At 45.2% G+C, this 25,303-nt stretch overlaps 1 protein-coding gene and 3 pseudogenes across 1 annotated transcript; 2 read left to right on the forward strand and 2 right to left on the reverse strand.

Annotated features, from left to right (window-relative positions):
• Nucleotides 1–1,229: 1,229 nt before the first annotated feature.
• Nucleotides 1,230–1,346, reverse strand: LOC136655009 (5S ribosomal RNA; annotated as a pseudogene).
• A 3,606-nt stretch (nucleotides 1,347–4,952) lies between these two features.
• On the reverse strand, nucleotides 4,953–13,261 carry LOC136652322 (keratin, type I cytoskeletal 15-like). Its single transcript, XM_066629255.1, has 8 exons — nucleotides 12,701–13,261; nucleotides 10,040–10,122; nucleotides 9,366–9,522; nucleotides 8,745–8,906; nucleotides 8,150–8,275; nucleotides 7,351–7,571; nucleotides 6,280–6,305; nucleotides 4,953–5,068 (listed from the first exon to the last, which is right to left on the reverse strand). The coding sequence occupies exons 1-8, from the start codon at nucleotides 13,259–13,261 to the stop codon at nucleotides 4,953–4,955; spliced, it is 1,452 nt and encodes a 483-aa protein (XP_066485352.1).
• Nucleotides 13,262–15,499: 2,238 nt separating this feature from the next.
• LOC136654919 (5S ribosomal RNA) lies at nucleotides 15,500–15,621 on the forward strand (annotated as a pseudogene).
• Nucleotides 15,622–19,156: 3,535 nt separating this feature from the next.
• On the forward strand, nucleotides 19,157–19,278 carry LOC136654466 (5S ribosomal RNA; annotated as a pseudogene).
• The last annotated feature ends 6,025 nt before the right edge of the window (nucleotides 19,279–25,303 follow it).

Consider the following 25,303-nt stretch of genomic DNA (forward strand, 5'->3'; position numbering starts at 1 on the left):
GAGCTTTCCTTTTACAAGTTGTTAATATCCTCAATGCTCAGAAATGAACACCGTGTTCAGTCTAAGGTCTGTTCGTGCAACTTTCTTGTTCCGACAATTAGGTGCTTATTTGTGGGTGTGGATGGGGTAGCCGTGTGCATTTCATTCAACATGTAATCCAATTGGGAGCGAACCCTAGGCCTGTAAGTGTTAAAACATGACATCCACCAAACTTCTTTAGGAATATGACCTGCACTCAAACAAATACATCCACAGCTAGCCTCCATGAGATGATTGCACAAAGTCCCATCATGGTAGCAGGGAAAACAGGAAAAGAAACCCCTGTTCTCCTCCATCTGTATCCACAGAATGGCTCTCACCATCTTAACTATCCCACATATCTATGTCGTTCACATTGTTGAGAACTGCATCATCCAGGCATAATTTTGTTTTCATATTGATGATTGCAATCCTTCCCAGTACCTTCAAATGTTAGGTTCACAAGGGCTGCAATCCTATACACACCTGGGAATAAGCCCCATTGAAAAAAATGGGACTGAGTAGACACGCCTAGGATTACACTGTAGGTTTCTCTGTAAGCAAAATATCACTGCCCATCTTCTCTTGTATACAAAGAAAAGTCAACTGGTCCAAACCCTCAGGAATTCGTCAAAGAGCACCTACCTTATGCTGAAAGCCCTTGATCATTCGTAACGTGTTAATTGGTTCTGCCACCACATTTTGTTCTTCAACTCCATTGCACGTCACTCTTTTTCTTCTTCTTGTAGAGCAGGTGCCTTTCCCTCTACAACCAGCTAGCTACTCTGTGTTTCTTTACATTGCCAGGTTTCTGCCTCTTAAAATCTCTTAAGAGATTATATTCCCTTCCCCCCTTCATTTCTCTATTTTTTTTTGTCCACCTCTATTAAGTGTCATTTGACTTTGTGACCCTATAATTTAGATCCGTGAAGTGTTTTATTACAATATCCTTGGGGGATCCTCTCCGTTGGGCAAGTGCACTGAGGTAGCCAAAGGACTTTCGTACAGGTAGCATTGAACAAGCGATGAAGAGGAACCATAGCAAGCCCCTTGTTTGGTTTTACAAGCTTTCGGAGAGTAGCATGGATGGTGCATGATTGGGTTTCATTCAAACTTAATAAATGCCTGGGAACGTGCCTTCATTTCTGATGTTAATCTACCTGTTTTGATCTGATGGTTGGCAACCTTCAGTCTCGAAAGACTATGGTATAAGCCTACAGCACCTGGTATTCCCTGGCAGTCTCCCATCCAAGTACTAACCAGGCCTGACCCTGCTTAGCTTCCGAGATCAGACGAGATCGGGCATGTGCAGGGTAACAGTTGCTGTTTTGATCTAATTTTGAAATAATCTCTTTCTGAAGTTTGAAGGATGAGACACCCTCTTGGAATGATTCTGCCAGTGGTCACTTTTTCTTTTTTGACACTTACGAACACTTCTAGTCATGAGTACCACAAGCTCCCCAGGGCCCACCCACCCCAAAGACATTGGTTCCTGGAAAGTTAGCATATTTGCTGGTGAGAGGAGAAGACTCACCTGGACAATTCTTCCTCCCCTACCTCCCCCCGCACCCCATCACCTGAGTTGCCTGCTAGCTGTCTGCTTGCTCATCTAGGCTGTCACCACTGACAACAGAGACAAGTACCAGCAAGTGGGTGGAGGGAACCTATGTGGAAATTGAGACAGGAGGAGGAAGCTGCTTTCTGCTCCAGCCACATTGGGGGAGAGGGGAGCCTTGGGGGATCCCATGCATGCATACAAGGGGGCCGCCAAAGACAAGTGCTCAAGAAATGGGTTCACCTTGCTGCCAACAGCAGACCTAGTGATGCCAGGATGGAGTAGTGGTTCAGGAGTCAGACATAGACCTGAAAGATCCAGTTTCAAATCCCCACTTGGCCATAAAGCTTCCTGGGTGACCTTGGGCCAGTCACTCAGCCTCACCTACCTCACAGGGTTGTTGTGAGGATAAAAGGAGGGAAGGAACCATTGACACTACCCTGAGCGCCTTGGAGGAAGGGTGGTATAAAAAAAGTGAAAAATAAATAAAAAGATTATTGCATTAGGCTGAAATGGATCATTCAAGCTGCATGTGTACTGACAAGTTAAAGTGATTGCTCTGTGCCAACCTCGTTCTGCATGTTTCAACACTTGCTCATTTTTTACAATGTCCCTGTCGAGATACCTTGAAGAATTCTTGCTGGGTGTGCAATCAAGTCTGCCTCATCTATTAAAGAGAACAGATAAGCGACTAGACTACCTGTGGAGCTATGTCACAATTGTCTGCAGGCTTTGAATACTCTGTGTACAAGACTCGTGTTCGACAGTGGGGTGTTAGCACACTTGTGCAGACAAGTGTAGCACACTTGTGTAGACCTGCACAGGAGGAGGCTGAGGCTACAGCCCTCCACACCTTCCTGGGAGGAAGCCCCACTGACTACAGCTTACTTGTGAGTAGACCTGCACAGGGAGCTTAAGCCTGCAGAGCGGGCAAAATTGAAAAGGGAAACCAATGCGGGGCAGGTGGGGGTGAAGGGAGAGGAGGGCAGTGAGCTCAGGGGGCGGAGGGAAGCAGCCTGCCCTCCCAACACAGGTGCCTCCTGTTGCCCCCTTTGCCACTTTCACCAGGAGGAGCCGCAGCAGACAGCTGAAAGAGCCGCATGCGGCTCTAGAGCCACAGGTTGCCGACCACTGGCCTAGACCATCAGCCAGCACAGGTGATACTAAACAATGAAAAAAAAATCAACCAAATGGCAGCTGTTTATCGGTCATTAATCCACTTCATCCTTATGCAGTAAATGGCAAAGCAAGAACTGCCCCTTTGCCAAAGGTTTCTGCTGCATCCATTTGTTCAAACAAACCTACCAGCTTTTATAAGCATTTTAATGAGGGCGTTTTTTTCCTGCTAGACTTTTACATGCTGGTTTTTTTTTTTTCATTTTATGAAACAAAGCCACCCACCTACCCACATCTGCTTTATAACAGGAGTGGCTCGTTATAGTCGAATCCTCGGAGCCCGACCAAGAAACATGGCAAGTTTATGTTTTTCTTTCAGAAATCGTATACCGTACCACAAAGCAGAAGGTGGCCAGTCGAACAAACAATTATCAGTCTAAGAAGATGAAGGGAAAGTTCATTCAGTAGCATGAAACTTGCGAATTGTGTTCCATTGGAGAATGGCATCATTTTCTCTCAGGGTTCACATTATGGCACCTAAAATGGAATTGGGGAGATCATGGCTTGCTCCAGATCAGTGGCGTAACTAAGGAGGTGCAGGGGGTAGCAGCTGCACCGGGCATCAAGCTTTAGGGGGGCAACAAGCTGAGCTTGACACTAGTGACCAAAATTGTGAAAATCTTGGTATGTATGAATAATACCATCATGTTATATATCATTGGAAAGCTAATTTAATGCTGAATGCAGTGCAATAAACTGCACTGGCATACCTGTTTTCTATCAAAAGTTATGGCCAATTAACCAGAAAATAAATACATAACTGCCTTGTGGAACAAAAAGTGGATTTGTTTAACTTCCAACTGACCTATGAGACTGTTTGTTCTGAGTGCCAATGAGATGTTGTTATGATACAGCATGGAACCAATAACTTTTTATTTATTTACTTAATTAAATTTGATTTTGTCATGTAGGGGACTACAAAATGTTCTTTGACCCCAGGTTGTAGATAGATGCATTACTTTACCACTGACTGGGGGGAGGCAGCAGAGCAAGTGGGTGGTGAGCTGCTGGGGGGAGGATGTGGGTTCCTCCCAATTTTCACTTTTTAAAAGGCCTGGGTGTGACATCACTTCCGGTTGTGACATCACTTCCAGGGCAACATTTTGAGTTTGGCACCAGGCTACACGATCATTAGCTACGCCACTGCTCCAGATTTCAGGGGGCCCTCAGCAAATTACCTTCCATGGGTCAGTTTCTACCTGGTTGATTTGTAGTAGCAGTGTTCTATACGCTTGGGGTCAGAGATAGGAGGGAGCAATGGGGTGACTCTCACAACTGAGTTCTCCACTATTACCACTGAAGACCACAAACACAGACGTGATCTCATGCAGAGGGGGGTAAATTTTAGCCAACCAGGATCAAAAAGGAGGTCCAGGAACCAAGGAAGGGCCCCAGAATATTTCCTGGGATCTCAGCTGGCCTGGTGGAGAGTGAAAGATGGAGGCTGGGCTGACCAGGAGGCCAGGTCTACTCAGTTGGCAGACCTGGGCTCTGCATCAGGAGGCCTAGCAGACCTGGACTCCATAGACTTTTCCAGCTGTTGCCACCCTCCTCCACTTCATTTCACCCCTTGCCCACCCCATTTGACCCACCCCATCACTGCCCTTCCCCTGCTCTGTTTTGCCCCTCTCCCTTTGGGAAGGGGCCCCAAAGAAACTTTGTACCCCCTAATAAAATTCTTCTCAGAGGTCCTGACTCAGGAATTGGCATCTGTGTGTCCTTGTGAGGGCTCTGGGCAGTTGCCCAACTAGGCCGGGTCCTGATGCCAAGCTGGGGAGGGGAGGAGTCTCCCCAGGTTGCCTCTTTTTTTGTGTGTCAGCTGCCGTTCTTAACCCCTCAGGTGACTGTTTGAAAATAAAGCAGCTAGCCCAATTTTCAAAACACAGTTGCTTAATGGAACAAATAATAAACAGCCGACACATAGTTATTTGCAAAAAAAAAGCCTGCAGAGAAATTTTATTGCCAAAAACGTTACAGAATGGTGCATCTGAGCAAGACGAAGCTGGTAAGAGAATGCGATGAGCGGCCAAGCCGAGGCACACTTGGGGCGAGCAGAGGGGTGCTTCTCTTAGCAATGTGGATGCATGCTGAAAATGCGCCATCTTTCTCCAGGAGACGATCAGCACGTCAGGATTCTTCCCACAGCTGAAGGTGGTGCTCAAAGCCAGAGCATTGGTGCTGTGGAGACGTGGGGTCATCCGTCTTAAAAGCCGACGCGCACTTTGCCACCGGAGCTGGATGTCATGCTGCTGCTGCCACCGCCGCTGCCGCTGCCACCGCCGTAGGAGACGCTGCTGCTGCTGCCTCCACCCTGGGATGCTGCCATAGAGAGAAGAACATTATTAATGAAGCACATTGTGAGACCACTGAACCTTATGCCTCACAGTGATGGCTCACCACAATAACCCATATCCTGGATACTCGCAATTGTTTCTAATTCCATAAAGCACACCATTTTAATTCCGGAATAATTGTCCACTGTCGATTGTTTGAGACTATTACTCTGATGTCTAACTACCGCTCCCGCTTCCACAAAAGGTCTACAGACTAGGAGAAGGACCTTGTCATATCCTGCCAACCTACAGGTTTAAGCAGTTTGTGGAAATCTGCACATCATGCGCTGTGCATCGATGTGCACTGAATTTGTGTTTGGTTTGTACTGAACATGTAAGCGGATGACACCTAAACGACAAAACAGTAGCCTTCTGGGCAACAGGAATTGCTACATTTTTCCAGATATTTCAGAAATGCTTTCGATAGGATATGCTAGCAGCCATACTTCACGGAGGTCAGTAATTTGTTGGTTTGCTCACCACCAGAAGTTGAGCTAACTGATTTACTAGGATTTTTTTTTCCAGTTCTCTGATTCATTACAAAACTTGAGGATTTCTATATCCATTCCTGGAAAACTTTCATGGTTCAGATACAGACTTGGTCCAGTACTTGTTGGATGGGAGAAATGAGTGCCGCTCATTAGATGTAGCAAAATATATATTTAAGGCACTGTCGAGGTGTAAATTCCTCTGTATTTCTTTGTCTGATCAATGATTGGTGGCTACCTTGAATGTTTTAATTTTGTTTTCTTGTTGGATTGTTTATGCCAATAAAGGTGGAATGAATGAATGAAAAGTTGAGGACAAGTTCCCCCCCCCCCCCACATTTATCCTTCACAGTTCATATACTCAAAGTGCCACAGAGGCATTCCTGAGATGTAACTTGCAAGTCAGTCACTGGTGGTGGTTGGCTGTAGAGGTCCATGTTTGATCCTAAGCCAATCTTTCTAAGCCACAGCTCTGTGATTTGGCATTCTTTAACTAGAGATTCCAGAGACTGAACCAATGACGTTCTATATGCCCAGAGTATGCTTGGCATTATGCTATAGCTCCCCCTTGGGATGTATAGTGTAATTCACCTTCCAGATGAAAAAAACAGTTTTTTAAACTTTGCCACAAAATTCATCTTTTCAACAAGAAACCTCTACCCACTCATTTTACAAATATATTTTGCATTTCTACTGAAATCTTTCTTACCATCTCGTGAAGTCCATGCAGCTATTCTGTAAAGAAGGGAAAAAAAAAACAGGTTACAATGCTGCAGAGGTGCCCTACAGAAGAGGAGGAAATTTTTGGAGACAGCAGGGTGAGAGATGCGTTCAGGTATTGAAAACTTTCTCGTGTGGCATGGTTTTGGGGTATGCTGACCCCATGAGAGATTTTCCAATTCTGTCATTCTGCATGACACCGCACTGCAAATTATGTCTTGTCTCCACGAATGTGATCAAAGTAGGGTCATCAGGACACTCCACTCCACACTGATTGGATTCATGGGGACAAGAAGTAAATTACACATCCTCCACCAAAGTGAACTTTGTCCACAAAAAAAGCCATTTATAGGACCAAACTACGTGTTGCATGACGTGCAAACTTTGGCTGTGCATCTTTATGTGAATCTACTTAAATAGCAACCATGGAAGGAGGGCAGCCAATTTGTTGGGCCCGTAATGTAATGCCAAAATGGAATCCTGTACATGGATGCTCACAACCAGTTAGCCATAGACTGAAATGTATGCCCAGGATTTGCACCGCTATTGTCCGTCTGAACTGTCCATAGAAGTTAAACTAAATGTAACCATAAAATTACTTTCTGTTCTGTGTGGGTGCAGAGGACACCTTTCTGGCCAGCCCACACATGTACACATTTGATCCCTGTTGCACATGTGCAACATTGGGCAGAAATGGCTTAAAGAAATAGCATTTGGGGTTTGTATATGAGTGAGTGAGTGAGAGAGAGAGTTATGATGGCCTGAAACCACAGTAGTGAGTGATGTCTTTAGTTGTTTGCTCCTGCTGCAGCTCTGATACTGATTGTGCCTCTCTATGGTATTTTTTTGGGGGGGGCGGGGCGGGGGAGTCTTCAGTTAAAATCATTGCAAACTTTCATCAGTCAGGATCAGAGCTGCAGCAGGAGCAATCAGGATTGGAACCACAGTGGGGGCAAAATATAAAAGCGCCCTCCCCTCTCTCTATATATAAAATGCATGACAAGGCCCTTAGAGAATCTTTTTCCCTTTGCAGGCTTGTTTGTATTGCTTAGCCACATACTTGGAGTCTTGACCCTCCAACAGGCTGCGGTAGGTGGCGATCTCCTGTTCTAGCCGTGTCTTGATATCCATGAGCATTTTGTATTCGTGGTTCTGGCGCTCCATGTCATTCCTCAAATCGGCCAACTGCTCCTCTACCCCGGAGATCAAGTTCTGGAGCTGAGCCAGTTGAGCGCAATACCGAGCTTCCGTCTCTGCCAAGTTGTTTTCCAGACCGTTTTTCTAAGGAGGGAAAAGCATCAGAAGGTTGGAGGACTCTGAATAGCTACAAACACTTTGCATTGCAGAACATCATATCTTTTAAAGCAACTTTTTCCAGCTTCCATAAAATTTTAAATATTCTCAATTACCAGGAGTACAGAGTGTCCAATATCATCTTGCCTACTGTGAACATCTCTAAGGCACCTGGCCGACTGGGTTTGTTAGACCAAATGTTAAGTAGCCCGAACTCCACCAAGCCCATTTTTATGCCTTTAGTGTTTCATATCAGCAGGGCAGCCTTAGGAACTGTGAGGCCCAAATGGAAACATTTTCTTGCAGGGCCCCAGGTTCACAGCCAAGATCTGTACAATCTCAGAGGAATAAATAAAATTTATGATAGACTTTATATTTCTATGGTAGTATGGAAAGCAATCAAAATGTGCACTTAAAAAGTGCATGTGAGTGAATGGACCAAATGGATCTAAGCATATCTTAATATAAAATTGCACACAGGACTAATTACCATAGTGCAGGGTCCACTTTGGCACAGGGCACAATTGGCTTAAAGCCAGCCTGCATCCAAGAAAATAGAAACATACCATGCTGAGCTGTGACTGCAACTCAATCTCCAAGCCCTGTATTGTGCGCCTCAATTCCGAGATCTCACTCTTGCTGGTCTGAATCTGTTCGGAGTGGGTGGCAACTTCACGATTGAGTTCTTCGGTCTAGAAGGAAGGGGATGAAAAATCAAAGGAAATAAAAAGGTGAGAAAATGTCACAGATCTTTAGCATGAATCAAAAATAACTTGTCACAAAGGACTGGTGGATCAGATGTATGCTCAAGTCATACTGATCCTTCAGATTTGACAGTCATTATTCAGTCATTACTCTGTCTCTGTCCAGAGACAGAAAACTCTGGAAACTGTAGTTATGTGAGAAGGGCCAGGAATCTTCAAGAGAGAATTCTCCATCCTCAACAAACATCAATGCCCAAGATTCTTCGAGGAAGCCATTACACACACATGAATTATTGCTTCTCGGCCTTTTGGCTAAGATCCGTGTAAAAATTCTCTAGTAAATCAATCTGTTCTTATCAGTTTATCACACATGAATACATGCATGAACTCCAGGTATATATATAGTATAGCATATTCTCAGCAGATCAAACATGATGATTGGGGAAAAAGAACTTACCTTGCTAAAGAACCATGCCTCAGCATCTCTACGGTTCTTCTCAGCCAGTAGTTCGTATTGTTCTCTCATGTCAGCCAAGGCTTTGGTGAGGTCAACTCCAGGTGCAGCGTCCATCTCAACACTGACCTGCCCGGTCAGCTGAGAACTATACTCTTTCATTAGCTAGTGGGACAAGAGTGAAGAGAGCACCATCAGAATTCCAGAAAGACATTATGTTGTGTCTCTGAGGAGTCTTTAAGCAGCGGTGTTGTACTTGAAAGCATCACTGTCTAGTCTAGGCCATTGTCTAGTCTAGGTCACATATCTAGTCTAGGCCACATGAACACAGGCCAGTAGCATTATGTGTTTCTGTGGTGGAGTGTACTGAAGATTTTCTCTGCTGGTCACCAGAATTAAAGTGCTAGTTGCCACTGGTAACCTGGCAACTATATTTATGGACTCCCAGACTACTTACTTCTGTGGGGGGTTATTCAGGAGAAATTACTTTTACCATTTATGCATTGCTTATGCATAGGAGCCATAACAGAAGCAGAGTACAAGTTTGTTGAACTCTCGTGTCAGTTATCCTGACCCATGTTCTAAACCCAGCTGGGTCTTTCCCCTTTTCTTCCTCTCCCTCACCTCCTCGTGGTTCTTCATGAGGAAGGCCAGATCCTCCTTAAGACTTTCAATCTGCATCTCAAGGTCAGATTTGGACAGAGTGAGCTCATCCAGGACTCTGCGCAGGCCATTGATGTCAGCCTCAACGCCCTGGCGGAGGTGCAGTTCATTCTCGTATCTACCAGAGTGAGAGAGAAAAAAATCAGGAACAGAAATACCTTGTAGGGAAATATCTTTCATAAATCCCATCACCCATATTTCTTTATCTCCCTATCTACGTAGTACTGGCCTCAAGTCTTTCTTGTTTGTGTCCAGGCTCCCTCCCATTTTATTTGTTTCCACATTTTTATACCGCCTTTCCTTCAGAAATAGGGTGGTGCATGCTCCCCTTCTTTTGTCCTCACAACATCTCTGTGAGATAGGTGAAGCTGAGAGTGGTCCAAGGTCACCAAGGAAGTTTCATGGCCAACTGGGGATTTAAACCTGGATCTTCCAGGTCTAGTTCTGACTCCTAAGCTGCTACACCATACTGGTTCTTTTCTTCAATTTCCATTCTAAACACACCCCTCATCAAACTGATGAAGCTTATGTTTGATCTCCTCCTGCCTTTCGTTTTTCCTTCATGCTTTTCTTCCTTCCATTTCATTATAGCGAGGCCTTTGGAGAATGTCAAACAAAAGACAGACGAAACTTACTTCAGTCTGAAGTCATCAGCAGCCAGCCTGGCATTGTCAATCTCCAGGATGATCCTAGAATTGTCAACGGTATTATTATGTATCTATGAATGGGGAGAGAGAAGACAGGAATATTGATTAATATTAGCAAAAGTATTTCATTAACATCAATTCTGATTTGTTCAATGCACAGAGGAGAAAGATGGACTCAACATTCAGTTTATGAGTGATGTTAAGGGACCCAGAGCACAAGCCTGTGATTGTCTACTCAGAAATTCCATTGTGTTCAGTGGGGCTCATTCTCAGGAAAGCATGCATAGGAGTGCAGCCCAAGGCAATTAATCCCCCAAAATTATTGTGAGTACAGACCCAGAGAATGCATAGCTATTGTGGATGATGAATCTAAAATTAAATGGTACAATATCCTTCAATTATCTAGGATATTTTTTCCCCTGAGGATAAATTACTCAACTGCAGAACAATCCTATGCATGCCTACACAGTAGTAAGCCCCCCTGAATTCAAAGGGATTTACTCCCAGGTAAGTGTATGTAGGATTGCAACCCTGATTTGTTTCTTGGCCATGTGGACATTTTAGTATCGACAGTCAGGATGTTTTTGCCATGGAATCATTAAGTCTTTGAACCGCCATTTGAAGACAGGATGCTCTGCCCCTAAAGCTTCTGCAACAGGTCCTGACAAACCTTTAAAGAAGCCCTTTTGTAGCAGCATTTTCAGACTGAAGATGAGTCATCTGTGCAAATTAAAATAGCAGGTCCATTGCAGTATAGCAGACAAGTATTTGGTTGAATTAGTTTCAGTGGACTTAAATTTTAAGACAGGAGAATTTACTGGAGGATGTCTTAACATCACTTCCACCCATATATCCAAGGAGATGAGAATGTGTAGTCCTTGGGAATGGAAATCTTTGGGTAGGATCTTTGGCCTCTGGTAGAGGGCTTAATGACCACCGGTCAAATTTATTGTTCTATGATTCCATGATATTATAGCTTAATAAATGCAAGTGCAGAAATTAAATGCTCCACAAATGTATTCATCTAAAATAGAGACCTTTTAAAAATTAATGCTATGTTGCTTTAAAAATGCTCTGTTTCAACTTTTATCCTAGGAAAGTGAATTCTGTCTGTGAATGAGCAAGTCAGTTGTAGAAAGTGGAAGACATGGGTTAATGACTCTGCTTAAGTTGATATGGACTCAGAGAGTGGCCTTGATTGTAGTTTTGCACTAATAACATGTCTGCAAAGCTTGGAAGTTAAAAGGTACTAGGAATTAAATGCACATTCTTGTTCCACTAACTTTGACCAGACTTGGACACGCCTCTTTTTCTTTTGCGCCCAGATTCATTGCATCCTGTAGATCTGCCTCAGCTCCCCCAGCTGCAAATGGCCATAATATTATTTGCTTCACTGGGTTGTCGAGGAGGATGAGTGGGAAAACCGTTGAATGAATGAACGGGAAATGGAGAAATGGGATAATACTATATAGCAGCATGCCCTCTTTTTTGAATTGAGGTGGATTGTGTTAATAGTGAGGTTTCAGCATGGAGGACAGCAGCTGTTTCTTGGCAATAAAAATAAATTAATGATATAAGTACAAGTATCAATAAGTAACTGATAGGGAATTGCTTTCAGTTTGGGGCTGGTTTAGGTAACTGAGAAGTACTGATAGTCTACAGTAGTTTAATCAAGACATTATTTTATTAGTTTATTACTTAGAATAAAGGAATGAAATAAATTATGAATACAAAGTTCTATTCAGTCAATGTCATGTGGACACATCACAGAATTTAGACTGAGCATCACTCAATGATTGCAGCGTTCCAGAAAGGCATGTACTCATAGGTGAACCAACATGGATCAAACTGTAAAGAATTTTCATTTCACCTCAATCACCCTGCCTTTTGGTGGAGGCACTTTGTATGTACAGCTGCATGTCATGGAATGATTGATCAGCCATCTAGCAATGAGATATCATGTATATGCATGTGCAAATCAGCCCTCTGGTCTGAAATCAGTGCCCTTGTACATGGACAGAGTGCCTTTCTGCCACTGCGTAGCCACACCCAGCCACAACATCTGGGATAAAGAAACAGACCTCCAGGCCTGAGGACTTAGCAAACCTCAGATAATAGCAATAGAGTCCTTAAGCATTTGCCAGCTTTCTTTACTAGTCTTGCTCCTATTTCTTTACAGCATCCTGATGGGCAGAAATGAAGTAGGTGAAGTTTTTGCTGATACAGATGTGAAGGTTTCACCATCACTTGTCTCTTAACACCAGTGAAAAGATTACGAAGATCAGCACACTAACCACAATTAGTTTAAACTCTGCAATGAATTAATAGCCTCTGTTTCTACTTGTTTGACTGTCTGGACCACAGACAGTTTAATTATATTGCTTTAGGCTCCAGTTTAACCACTTTTTCTGGCTTCTGGCTTATCGGTTAGCTCCCAAATTACTTTCAATCCAGTGAATTGGTTATATTTATTCTCCTATCTACTTGGTGTGATTTTGTTAAAACAATAATTGTTTCCACAATGCTATATTTGGCTTATAAACATCACATTAGCACATTTTGAGAGAAGCATTGGCAAGACACTCCTGAGACGTACTTTCCAGAAGGTGATCTTTCACGATCAGCACAATTCCTTTTAAGTGGTCCTACCTTGTCACGAAGGTCCTCGATGATCTTGTTGTAGTGGGAGTAGTCCCTGGATGGCATGGTTGGAGCCTGCTTCTGATGCCAGTCTCGGATCTTGACCTCCAGGTCATGGTTAGCCTCCTCTAGAGCTCGCACTTTGTCCAGGTAGTTAGCCAGGCGGTCATTGAGGTTCTGCATGGTGACCTTCTCATTTCCGCCAAGAAGGCCTCCATCACCAGCCGCCATAAAGTCAAAACCACCGCCAATGCCACTGCCTCCACCAAAGCCGCCACCAAAGCAACTGCCATAGCCAGCACCTCCACCAGCAGCAAATGCACTACCATAGCCACCCCCTAAGCCACCCCCTAAGCCACCCCCTAAGCCACCTCCGATCCCACATCCATAACCGCCGCCGGCCCCAGATGATACAAACCGAGCAGAAGAGGCAACCATACGGCCACCACCTCCCCCGTGGATGCTGGAGCCACCCATTCGCACAGAGGACATGCGATTGGGACCGCAACTCCCGCCACCCATGCCCCCACCATAAGAAGAGGAGGAACTCTGGTAATAGGTTGTAGCCATTGTGAGCGCAATGAAAGATCAGGAGCAAGACTGTTACTCGGCTTGGTAGAGCATGAAAAGGCTAGCCTTGGCACCATCGCACAGTCCCATTTATACCACTCGCTGGGCGTGTTCTATTCCACTACCAAAACACACCCTGATGGGTGAGGCTGGGCGAAATAATATACTTGCCTAGAAATGTAGCTACTCATCCCAAGTTAGGCTGTGGTTTTGTGTGTGCCTGCTTAATTCAGTTAAACAAAAGGTTTCATTACAGACAGATTTATTGTGTGTGTCCCCCCAGGTTAAAGTGCTGACACAGGAATTGCTTTTTCCTTCGTCATGTAACATTTCAAGTAAAGAAGAAGAAAAAAACCCAGGCAAACGTGGCCTCCTCTCATCACTGCATTAACTGCAAACCCATGCGTAGCTTTTAGATACAGAGAGTCAGCCATGCGCAGAAACAGTTTCTTCGACAACCAATGCCCCTTTCCCCACTGTTAGCAACCAGCTCATGGGTCACTGTGTGCCATTTTCTTTCCCCCACACTGTTATTGATTGTCATCAGGCTTTTGAAAATAATATCTGTTGCTTTTTATTCAGTACTGAGAAGCACAGCCCTCCAAGAACTTCTGCACCCTATGCAAGCTACATTGCTTTATCCAGAAACTGTGCAAGAATCCATCATCGCTTGGGGTGCTTCCCCCTTTCATGTTAGCTGGTCAGGTGCTGGAAGTCATTTTTCACATTTTTATACTACCCTTCCCCTAAGGAGCTCAGGGCAGTGTACATGGCTCCCCCCTTTCTTTTTCCTCACAACAATCCTGTGAGGTAGGTGAGACAGAGAGAGTGTCTGGCCCAGGATCACCCAGGATGCTTCATAACTGAGCAGTGTTTTTAACCTGGATCGTCCAGGTCTAAGTCCAGCTCCCAAACCACAGCACCATCCTGACTCTTCAGTTCCCCATCAGTTATGCCCTTCATCAGTTCCAGATTGCTTTTACCCTTCAGGATTTGACCTGCAATTCCTGTTCTGCTCAGAGGACATGGAATTCTCAAATGAATGTTCAAAATGTATTTGTATGTTCAAAATGTATTGAATAAGGAAAGCAGTGATTTTTTTTTTAAATGGGGTAGATGGTTGAACCAGAACAATCTGAAATTTTCCAGACAGTAATGCTTTTTTAACAATTTGAGCAACTTTCCCAATTTATTCTGTGTTTGCACCACTAACCAAGCATCAAACTTTTGTTGAATAGGTGAGTACAACAATAACCAACAGCCACAACCTGAATATAAGGTCCTTTGAAGAGCCTATATGTAAGGTCCTTGGATTAAAACGAAGGATGTAAAAATGCGTATGCAGGGCCTCTTCTTTCTTTCATGCTTGTTCTTTCTCATCATGGCCATGTCCTTGCCTGGCTCCAGGACAAGTCGCATGGCCAGCTTGGAAGACTGTAAAGGGGCAGGCTGCCTGACATCAAAGAGGTTAGCCCTGCTTGTTCACCTGGAGAGTTTGACACTCGTCCCGCCACCCTGTGAACGTGTTGCGTTCTCCTAGAAGGGCTTGCCCTATTGCTGAAGGATGTACAGTGCATAATCATACTGTAATATATAGCCTGCTATAAGGAAGCACCCATCCAAGGAGGGTCAGACATTATGTCCTCAATGCAAAGCCGGGTGGAGCCTCTGACTTGCATGGGTGTATGGAAGATTTCCCAGTCCTGGAATTATTAGGGAAGTGGAACGGAGAACACCAGAGAACTGGTGCTGAGCAGGCCCCTGAAAATACCCTGGAGCCACTAATTTGAGTCACATGCTTTTGTAGATCAAAAGAGGTCCTCCTGTTTGCATACACAGAGCAAACCACACAGCACAGAGCAAACTCCTTGACCCAGTCTTGCAATAATGCACATGGGAGTTCATGTGTGACTGGGTGAGGACCCAATCCCATCCAATTTTCCAGTGCCGGTGCAGCCGTGCCAATGTGGTGTGCATTGTGTCCTGTGGTGGGGAGGCATTCACAGAGGCCTCCTCAAGGTATGGGAACATTCGTTCCCTTATCTTGGGGCTGCATTGCGGTTGCACCGGTGCTGGAAAGTTGGATAGGATTGGGCCCTGAGATGGCTTGCCTGATAACTTCAACAGAGTGAGCAAATTCAGTTTATACATCTGTTTGTACCCGAAGCTGCCCACCTGAGGAGGTTGAAATGGTAAAGACCTTGGGAACAGGGACATATAAGCTGCTGTAAGTTTTAAGCATGCAATAAAACTATTACCCTGCACATGCTGGATCTCATCTGATCTCAGAAGCTAAGCAGGGTCAGGCCTGGTTAGTACTTGGATGGGAGACCGCCTGGGAATACTGGGTGCTGTAGGCTTATACCATAGTCTTTCAAGACTGAAGGTTGCCAACCAGCCATAAAAATTTACACTGAGCATATATTGATTGATTTTCCTTCATGTCTGAATGAACCCAACCAGCCTCTCACATTTTGGATTCTAATGGTTGAGCTTCCAGGTGGACCTCAACTCTGGCATCTACTTTTGTTTTTTTAAGAAGTTAAAAGCCCTGACATTTGCTTTAGTATTTATCAATTTTTGAAAAAAAATTAAAATGTACTTCAATTTAAAGTGTTTTTTGTTCTGACTTTTTTTCTTTTATATATATAAAAGGGGCCATCATTTACATTTGGTAGAATGGGTAAGAAAAATTAGGGAGTTTTTTTTTTATCAGCCAGCGGCCTTGTCTGCTGACAGCACAAAGTATTTTACTAACTGTAGTTCAGCAGGATCGTTTACTGGACAGTTGCCGATCTGCCCAATCGAAAGAATAGGGAGCTGGGTATCGAAACCTGGCTTCACAATCTGCTGTCAACCCAACCTTAAGAATCGGCACTTGCTGGCACCAGCAGTGAAGAAAAGGAGCTTTGCTACTCTCGAAAACAAGACACTGAACCAGCGGATTTGGAAAACATGTCTCAAGCAGAGCTTGGCTTTCGGCCATGGAATATTAGCAGTCACGCCAGGGAAATGATGGATCATGCAAACTCCTTGCCAGATCTATAAGAATTTGGCATTTTAACAAGCAAGTTTAGACAAACCCTTGCTAACTATGAAAGTTTTTTTTTTTTTTGTTCCCAGCAGACTCATTTAAAGTGAGTGTGATTAATATAAGGTGCAAACTCATCTTCATCCAGCACTTGAACCAGGAAGGTGGGGTTCAGGGTTTCACCCACGTTGGAATTGGCCACGATCACGGGAATTGGCCATTAGACCACTGTGAGGAGGGTTGCGTGTTTTGGGTTGGTTTGATGACATCCGCATTGAGTAAACGAAGGGGCAAGCAAGCGATTGGGGGAGGGGAAAGCGCCAGTCCTAGATGCATGTGGTTGTGATGGGGGACAAAGCAGACTTTGTCCTCATTGCTTGCAAAAGTGTCTCGTGCAAGATCAGTGCTGCCACTCTATCCTGATATGCTACTTGCCATTTGCAGCCCCGTTAAGGCAGTTTCAAACCACGAGGCATGTATAGAGAAAGGCATAAATAATTGCTGGCAGAAGTAAGTGCTGGAATAAGAAGCTGGCAGAAGGCTCCACCAGTGCCAGCATTTGTCTTGCAGGGAGGGTCAGCCCATCCATGAGGATGATTGAGGCAGTTGCTCTAGACAGCAGATTGGCCAGGGGGTTCATGCGCTGGTGACCTACCTTCATTGGTCCTCCTCCCGCTCACTTGACTTGAAAAGAAAGAGAATGGAGCAGAAGTGGAAGCAAGGAAAAGAGAGTGGTTGGCTAGAGCATCAGGACCCTTTAGCCCACCACTCTTCTCTAGTTCACACTTCCCCTTCCACTCTCTTCCCCTCTTGCTTTTTGAATCCAGGGAGTGGGAGAAGGAGGAGCCAACACTTTTGGGCAAGGGGACAGCATTTGATATGTCACGCAGGTGCTGGGAGGTCTTGGACTGGCCCTCCTCACTAGGCTTAGATGAAACATTTCACAAAGGGTGCATCTGCACTGTTTATAGAGGTTTTGTACCCATTTTAGGGTCCAATCCTATCCAATTTTCCAGCACCGGTGCAGCTACAATGCAGCCCCAAGGTAAGGGAACAAATATTCCCATACCTTAAGGAGGCCTCTGTGACTGCTCCCCCACCACAAGATGCAGTGCATGCCCCATTGGCACAGCTGCACCTCTACTGGAAAACTGGATAGAATTGGGCCCTTAGTTTTCATGATTTTACTGAAAAAAACCCCTACAAATTGTAGTTTGGTGAGGATGCCAAGGAATCCTCCGTTGCTGTGCCCATAGAATTACACTTCCCAGGGTTCTCAAGGAATAATTATTAAACCAGTTTAGGTTTGTGGTTTGTTTTGACAAAGTTAGATCTTTATCCAGGACAGTTTTCTGCTACTGTAGGAGTAACGGTTTGTTTTTATATGGTGTCAATAGTAAGCTTTGCACTGAGTGCTATTTCCTGCACAAGAAAAATGTGGAAAACAGAACAGATTTCCAGAAGGAAAATAAAACATGCAGTATAAATTTGGTTCCTGGAGTTCAGACTGAAAATCCTTTTTTTTTTTTTTGCAGATAGTAGGTTGTTATTTTCAAAGGACTCGTGCAAGGAAAGCGCCCTACAGGTAGACCACAGCTGCGATACAAGGACATCTGCAAGAGGGATCTGAATCTCTTAGGAGTGGACCTCAACAAGTGCGAAACCCTGGCCTCTGAGCGGCCCGCTTGGAGGCAGGCTGTGGAGCATGGCCTTTCCCAGTTTGAAGAGACACTTTGCCAGCAGTCTGAGGCAAAGAGGCAAAGAAGGAAGGCCCATAGCCAGGGAGACAGAACAGGGACAGACTGCACTTGTTCCCAGTGTGGAAGGGATTGTCACTCCCGAATTGCCTTTTCAGCCACACTAGATGCTGTTCCAGAACCACCATAGTCTTTCGAGACTGAAGCTTGCCAACATTACATAACATTACATTATTTTCAAAGGCCTCTCCCTAAAGAGGTTTGTCTATGCCCAATCCTTTCTGGTTTTCAATGACAGATGAATATATTTTGGTGGAAATTGGCATTTGGAGGTTGAAGACAGTGGCGTCTTCTGTAGCTTATGTGATATTTGTTGTTTGGGTGTTGCTCGACAGATATTGCCTCACTGTTCGAGTGTTCACGGGAGCGTTCTTGCACTGGAAAAAGACTTGATTAAATCTGCTTAACTAATTACTGTAGCAAGTGTTTCGTTCAATTTCCATCCCTGCGAAAATGGATAGGACAATGCTGAGTCAGAAACAGAGCATGCATTATTGCAGCATTACAAACCTGTGCCAGACTATTGGCCGTTTCCTTCTGAGACAGTGCATGTGGGATATTAAGGAGTCTCTCTTAAGCACTGCCTCCCAGCTGCAAAAAAAGCAGGACCACCAGAAGACCCTTACTGTCTGTACTTGAATGCTAATTGTCAGTATAGCATGGTAAACATATCAGCCAGAGCCCTTAGCCTGTGAGGCATTTGCCCCATGCGCTAAGTCAAGGGGGGGGCACATGACTGTCTCTTAGACTCTGCTCTAGTTACAGAGGAAGTGCTGGTGGCTTTGCGTGCCTTTTTCCTTCTCCTGTGGAGGCTGCCTCCACAGGAAAAGGAATGGGGCGCTCAAAGCTGCTGCAGCGAATGTCCCTCCTCTGGGGAGAACCCGAAAGTGACGTTACAGCCCCAGGCACTGGAGCAGTGCGTTACGCCTCTGACGTCAGCCCTAGTATGGCATTTGCCAGATTTTGATGCCTAGGGTACAGTTTTTTTCCCCTTTGAATTAAAACTGGAGGTACACTTTGCTTTCATTCAAAAAGATACACAGGTCTTCTCGATCAGCTTCCAGGACAATAAGAAGGGGTCTTCCATGCAAGTCTAGGTTAGTCCAGTTCAGCAGCGCAACTGTTACCCTGCACATGCCCGATCTTGTCTGATCTCAGAAGCTAAGCAGGGTCAGGCCTGGTCAGTACTTGGATGGGAGACCGCTTGGGAATACCTGGTGCTGTAGGCTTATACCATAGTCTTTCGAGACTGAAGGCTGCCAACCATACCATTCAGGAATTCTCAGCAACAGCTACACTCGTGGGATGCCATTGTGTCTGCTGGCTGTAGCATGGGCTACTTCAGGAAGCTGTGTAGCTGGCTGATGCCAATGGCTGGGACTATCAAGTCCTGGCCCGTAACAGCAAATAGGGCCCATGCAGAGTGGAGGATAAAGTGCCCCTCTTGCTTCTGCTCCCTTGCCTGTGTTTCTCAGGTGAGAGGCACAAACTGGCAAGCCGTCACTGGTTCCTAGGAGGGGATTAGAGATGATGGAATGGGGGAATGCCGAGAGCTCAAGCTGCTGTCTGGACACACCCTAAGAATTTTCTCTTTCATCCTGAATATTCAAGTGGCATTTCCGGAAGCAAAGTCTAAGCGGTTTCCCTATCCCTCTCGTCTTTTTCCTTTCTTGATGTTTTTATAGTTATGCTCCATTTAATCTTTCACTTTGTGCCAGCACGTCTTCATTTAAGGTTGCAACCCTATGTACACTTCCATGAGAGTAAGCCCCATTGAACACAATGGGACCTGCTACTATGTAGACCTGTCTAGGATTGCACTTTAAGTCAATGAAGACCAGGTGTGATGGTCAAGTGGGGGAGCCCTGCACGGGGCACCCTCTTTCTTCCCTCCAACGTACCCCAATTCAGAAGAAAAAACCAAGTTATTACTGTAGTAATTGTTCCAGGACATCTCTCACATTCATTCTAACTTGTCATTCTGTTGGCAGATGGCTCTGCTGTGACATGTTCCCATGGATACACTTTGTAAACACTGTGATTGTCATGGTTTTTTTTCTGTGGGATGGGTTCTGAAAACATCTACTTAAGTAGTATATTCTGTCACGCCGCCATAAAATCTCATTCATGATTTTATTTTGTGTTCTTTAACTCGCCCAACCTTTGTTTAACCAAACTCTGTCTGAACTGTTGCATTCACAGGTGGAGTTGCACTCGAGTTGGAGAAGACACTCACAACCCAATCCTATCAAGGTCAGGGCTTTATGACAGCAGAACACAGTTCCACTGTTGTAAAATGGCTGTCGACATGGCACAGAGTGCTCCATTGGTGGCAGTTTTGGGAGCGCTGTCATGAAAGTTGGCAGCACTCGCACGTCGCTTCCAGGAACGGAACTGAGCCAGGTCTAGCGCCTGTGCGCCAGGTCAGGCTCAGTTGTCCTGCCCCCTAAGGCCAGCCAGCCAATCAGCTGGCAGCAAAGCCCTGCTGCTGGCTGATAGGGGGGTCAAGCCTGGCAATCATTGCTAGTGTGCCATACAGGCACCCTAGCTGCCTTTCATGGTAAAATGAATGAAGAACTGGTAAAGCAGCAGTGGGACATGGAGAGGGCAAAACTGGGCAGGGAGGGGGTGAATCCAGTTGCAATGGCACATACCTGATCCTATCTTCCCTTCTCTCAGCCTTCCTACCCCCTTTCTCTCCTCAGATTTATGCCAGAGCGTTCGCTGATGCAGATCCAAGGAGACCCATTGCAGAGCAGGAGGTGTACAGAGGTGTAAAGGTGTAAATTTAAATCCCCTTTTGCCTCTGGAGCCTCCCAATCTGCCTCCCCCATTGGATGCAGCACGCATGTTTTTGGCACAATTGCACCAGTGGGGAGGGGATGGGATTGGGCTCTCGGCTGGGCTCCATTTGAGCCAGAATAGCTCTGTAATCCTTTCTCAGTGCTAGAGTTTAAGTCTAGAATGTGTGGGATCAATAATCCCTTTTTCTGCTGTGAATGGGGATGGCTCAATGGGGAGGAGGATTTAAGACGCCCAAGCAGCTGTCCACTGTAGCACTACTAGATAGTGGGTTTACTTCTTGTGTAGGTTTATGGAGTTGCTACTTGCTCCATGTTTTCTCCTTTGTAGGAGTAGCAATCATTCACAAAATGGCAGCACCCTTGTCTTTGTGCACCCTTGGGCTAGCAACTATCACTCAAAAAATGGCAGCACATGCCTATTCTATATATTGGCAACCTTCAGTCTGGAAAGACTATGGTATCGCGCTCTGAAAGGTGGTTCTGGAACAGTGTCTAGTGTGGCTGAAAAGGCCGATTCAGGACTGACAATCCCTTCTACGCTGGGAGCAAATGCAGTCTGTCCCTGGTCTGTCTCCCTGGCTATGGGCCTTCCTTCTTTGCCTCTTTGCCTCAGACTGTTGGCCAAGTGTCTCTTCAAACTGGGAAAGGCCATGCTGCACAGCCTGCCTCCACAAGTGCACAATGCATGTGCTACAGAAATAGAACTACAAATCCCAAAGGGTAAAGCAATTACGTGCATGTGCAGATACCATCAGCTTGCAGGTGCCAATATCACAAAACCTGAGATAATTTTTTTGCAGGGCGGGGGAGTGCTTTTCTCTTAAGAAATCCCAGAAATTCTAACCAAAACCCAATGATCAAGTGAGCCGTGTGTGTGTGGGGGGGGGGGAACTCACCCTTCATTATAGTGCACCTCTCGTATTTAGCAGGGGGAAAGCAAGTGTCCCTCGTTACTCCAGCATGGCATCCTGCCAGTCTTTCATCTACATCTTTTTTTAAATTGTGAGCCCTTTGGGGATAGGGAACAATATATTTATTTCACACTTTAAACTTCTTTGTGAACATTTTTGTTGAAAAGTACTAGTATACAAATATTCTTAGTGGTAGTAGTACTAGTAATAGGGCAATGTAGTAGTAGTAGGGGCAATGATACATGGTTGCAAGTATAAAAACATGAGAAGCAACCTTAAGCTAGCTCCCAAAAAACAGTTGTTCAGTCAGGTGGTTGATGGTGAAAAGGCTCCTTGGAGAAAGTTCCTCCCATTATTCCAACCTCTAATTCTCCCAGCTGGTGGGATTACTGTAGGGCAGTATTTTCCAAACTGTGGGTTGGGACCCACAAGCGGGTCGTGAACTGAATTTTGGTGGGTCGCAAAAAGTTTTTGAATCATTAAAAAAAGTTGTAAACTTGCCCAGTTTGCAGAAGAAAGCTACTATGAGGTAATCTTCATATTCCCCAAATTAAAATGACAGATTTTCCAATTTTCTGTAGTAATTGTCATGCTATAGATCAGGGGTGCCCAAACCCCGGCCCTGGGGCCACATGCGGCCCTCGAGGCTTCTCAATGCGGCCCTCAGGAAGCCCCCAGTTTCCAATGAGCCTCTGGCCCTCTGGAGATTTGTTGGAGCACGCACTGGCCCGGCGCAACTGCTCTCAGCATGAGGACAACTGTTTGACCTCTTGCGTGAGCTGTAGGAAGAGGGCTTCCTCCACTGCTTGCTGTTTCAGGTCTGTGATGCAGTAGCGGCAGCAAAGGAAAGGCCAGCCTTGCGTCGCGCAAGGCCTTTATAGGCCTTGAGCTATTTCAAGACCTTCATTCATTCATATAAGTTCATCTTCAATATATTTATTTATGTAAAGTTATGTAAATTTATTCAAATTTTAAATTTAAATTAATTCTTTTTTCCCCCAGCCCCCAACACAGTGTCAGAGAGATGATGTGGCCCTCCTGCCAAAAACTTTGGACACCCCTGCTGTAGATCGTGTCTGAATCCAGTTTCAGCCTGTTGTCTGACCTGGAAGTCCTTAACTGCACATCTTGTTCTCCAGTTCAGGCTTCTGTGTATCCTGGAATGACTGTAAAGGTTTGGGGGAACAGTCCTTGAGCTCCATTTCTAGGGAGAGTCAAGGAAAGGTCTACACACAACAACAACAACACACACACACACCCCATAAGTAAGGTCTCTAGCAACCTTTGGAGCACAGGGCCCTGATTATTATTAATTAATAATGTATTAATTATAATTAATAATTACAATTTTATTGCTTTCTAGGTCTCTTTTTCATCTAGTGGGTTGTGATGAATTGTTGTTTTTAAAAGTGGATCCTGGTGCTAAAAGTTTGGGAAGCAGTGTTGTAGGGAAACTATTGCGGGGAGGGATTTTGCCCTAGAAAACCCATTGGTTGCACAGGACATAGTATGCATCAGGACAAAACATTACAAACATTCTAGAGTTTCCATGTGACTTTAGATTTATTTATTTTTAATGAACTTTTGGGCTGCCACAAGTCCTGCAGCAGCCATGGGAGTGGATAGGTGAGGCCCATAGGAAGGCTGGGCTCCTGGTTCATGCCCAGAGAGGCCAACCTGTGATGCCAGCACTGCTGATGGGCAGCCCAATCCTAAGATGCCCAGCATGCGGGGCTGCCAAAGCACCAAAATGGCTACCACCGCATCCAACACGTGCCAGGCAGCCCGCGGTAGCTCCTTGGCAGCCTGAGGTGACTCATTTGTCCCCTTCCCCCTGGGTAAGGAAAGTAGCCCTGCAATGGGGTTACTTGATTCTATGGTGGCTTTTTAGTCAGCACAGAGTCAAGGAGTCGTGTATTGGGCCACAAGGTCCGACACGGGACTCCGGATCAGGTGGACCTGAGCTCCGCTGTTCCCACCCCCTCCTGCCCTGTTGCCTCCCCCTCCCTCCCCCTCCATGCCTTTTCCCCACCCTCTGCCCACCCCAAAACACCTCCCCCCATGCTCCAACTCACCTCCCTGCTGCCCGGTGGTACCAGTGAGCTCCGGCACTGAGCCCGCGGTAATGGTCGCAGACGTGCCTTACCGCATGTTTGTGACAGTGCGTACCGGTGGTAAGCCAGCGCGCAGGGCTCTCGATTGGGCCCTAAACCTTGTTGCTAAACCTTGTCTTGCAACTGAAAACAGAATCTCAAAGTTATGGATTTGTGAACTTGAAGGAGAGATGGGTTGCAATCTAAGGGAGATGGGTTTCGCAAATCACAGGAACATTTCATATGTGTGATTTTTGAAAGGTGCCGACATGATTATTCTCACAACATAGTATTGTTTTGAGCTAAGATGGTTTACATGTGTTTCATCACACGTGTGGTTTTCATGTGTTTACATGTAAGTGATGAAGAAAGAATACCCTGCAAATGTGGACTAATGAAGTAGCTGGCTATGAGTGCCACCTCAACTGTTCCCTGTCAGGGAAGAATTTTAAAAGGCAAGTGTCACTCAGTTCATACATCAGCTAAGCATTACACGCTAAACAAATTTGAATTATAAATAAGGTGACTGCAAACTTGGGCGTTATTCTTAGGAAAAAACATAATAAATCCCTCTGAGAGCATGCACTTCCCTCTGTACTGAACCTACTCCCACCCATCTAGAATTAAAAGGCAATTCCAGGCATGTATGTGCATTAACCACCTCTCTTTTAAGAACATAAGAAGAGCCCTGCTAGATCAGGCCAAAGGCCCATCTAGTTCAGCTTCCTATATCTCATAGTGGTCTATCAGATGCTTCTGATGGCACACAAGATCCACCAAGTGGGCCTTGCATCTGACATTCAGAGATCACCTAAAACCAGGAGATTGCATACATCCATCATGGCTTGTAATCTCTGATGGACTTTTCCTCCATAAATCTGTCCAATTCCCTTTCAAAGGCATCTAGACCAGGAACCCATCACCACATCCCGTGGCAGGAAGTTCCAGAAATGAATTACACGCTGAGTAAAGAATTTTTTTTTTCAGGCTTTGGCCTAACAGCAGGGTTTTTCTCCATAGTCCTGGGGATATAAAGCTCTTGATACCCTCCAGACACATTTCTCTTCATTTTGTCACAAGACCCATTTTCCTACCCTTGCATTCGTTATAGACAAGTTTTGCAAGACAGAAAATTGATCCAAAATTATGCACGCTCTTGGAATAGACTCATGTTAAGCCATTTTTGGCAGCTCCCTGTCTACCTTTATTTTGATCTCCCTGAAAGGATTTCTCAAATAGGCACTCAGCTTAAAAGTGGCGGCAGGTGGGAGAAGACTTGCAAGTTGATAACTGTTAGTTAGAAAAGAATCAGCCACTTATAATACTGCAAAAGTCTTTGAGTTTGATCCTATGTGTGTATCTTCCCAGCTCCATTCCCAGCTGGCATGGGTAACCCAGAACAAAAGCCTATTGTTTCCCAGCCAGCCTGTTCTCTGCTTCTGCATT

Source organism: Tiliqua scincoides, chromosome 5, assembly GCF_035046505.1.
Source record: "Tiliqua scincoides isolate rTilSci1 chromosome 5, rTilSci1.hap2, whole genome shotgun sequence".
In the NCBI taxonomy this organism is placed as follows: domain Eukaryota; kingdom Metazoa; phylum Chordata; class Lepidosauria; order Squamata; family Scincidae; genus Tiliqua; species Tiliqua scincoides.

Coding starts and splice junctions, on each gene's coding strand:
- LOC136652322 (XM_066629255.1), bottom strand. CDS start 13,261: ATGGCTACAACCTATTACCAGAGTTCCTCCTCTTCTTATGGTGGGGGC. Junction 8,907..9,365: donor TCATGAAGAACCACGAGGAG/GTGAGGGAGAGG, acceptor TTGTCCCACTAG/CTAATGAAAGAGTATAGTTC. Junction 6,306..7,350: donor TTGGAGGGTCAAGACTCCAA/GTATGTGGCTAA, acceptor CCTTCTTTACAG/AATAGCTGCATGGACTTCAC.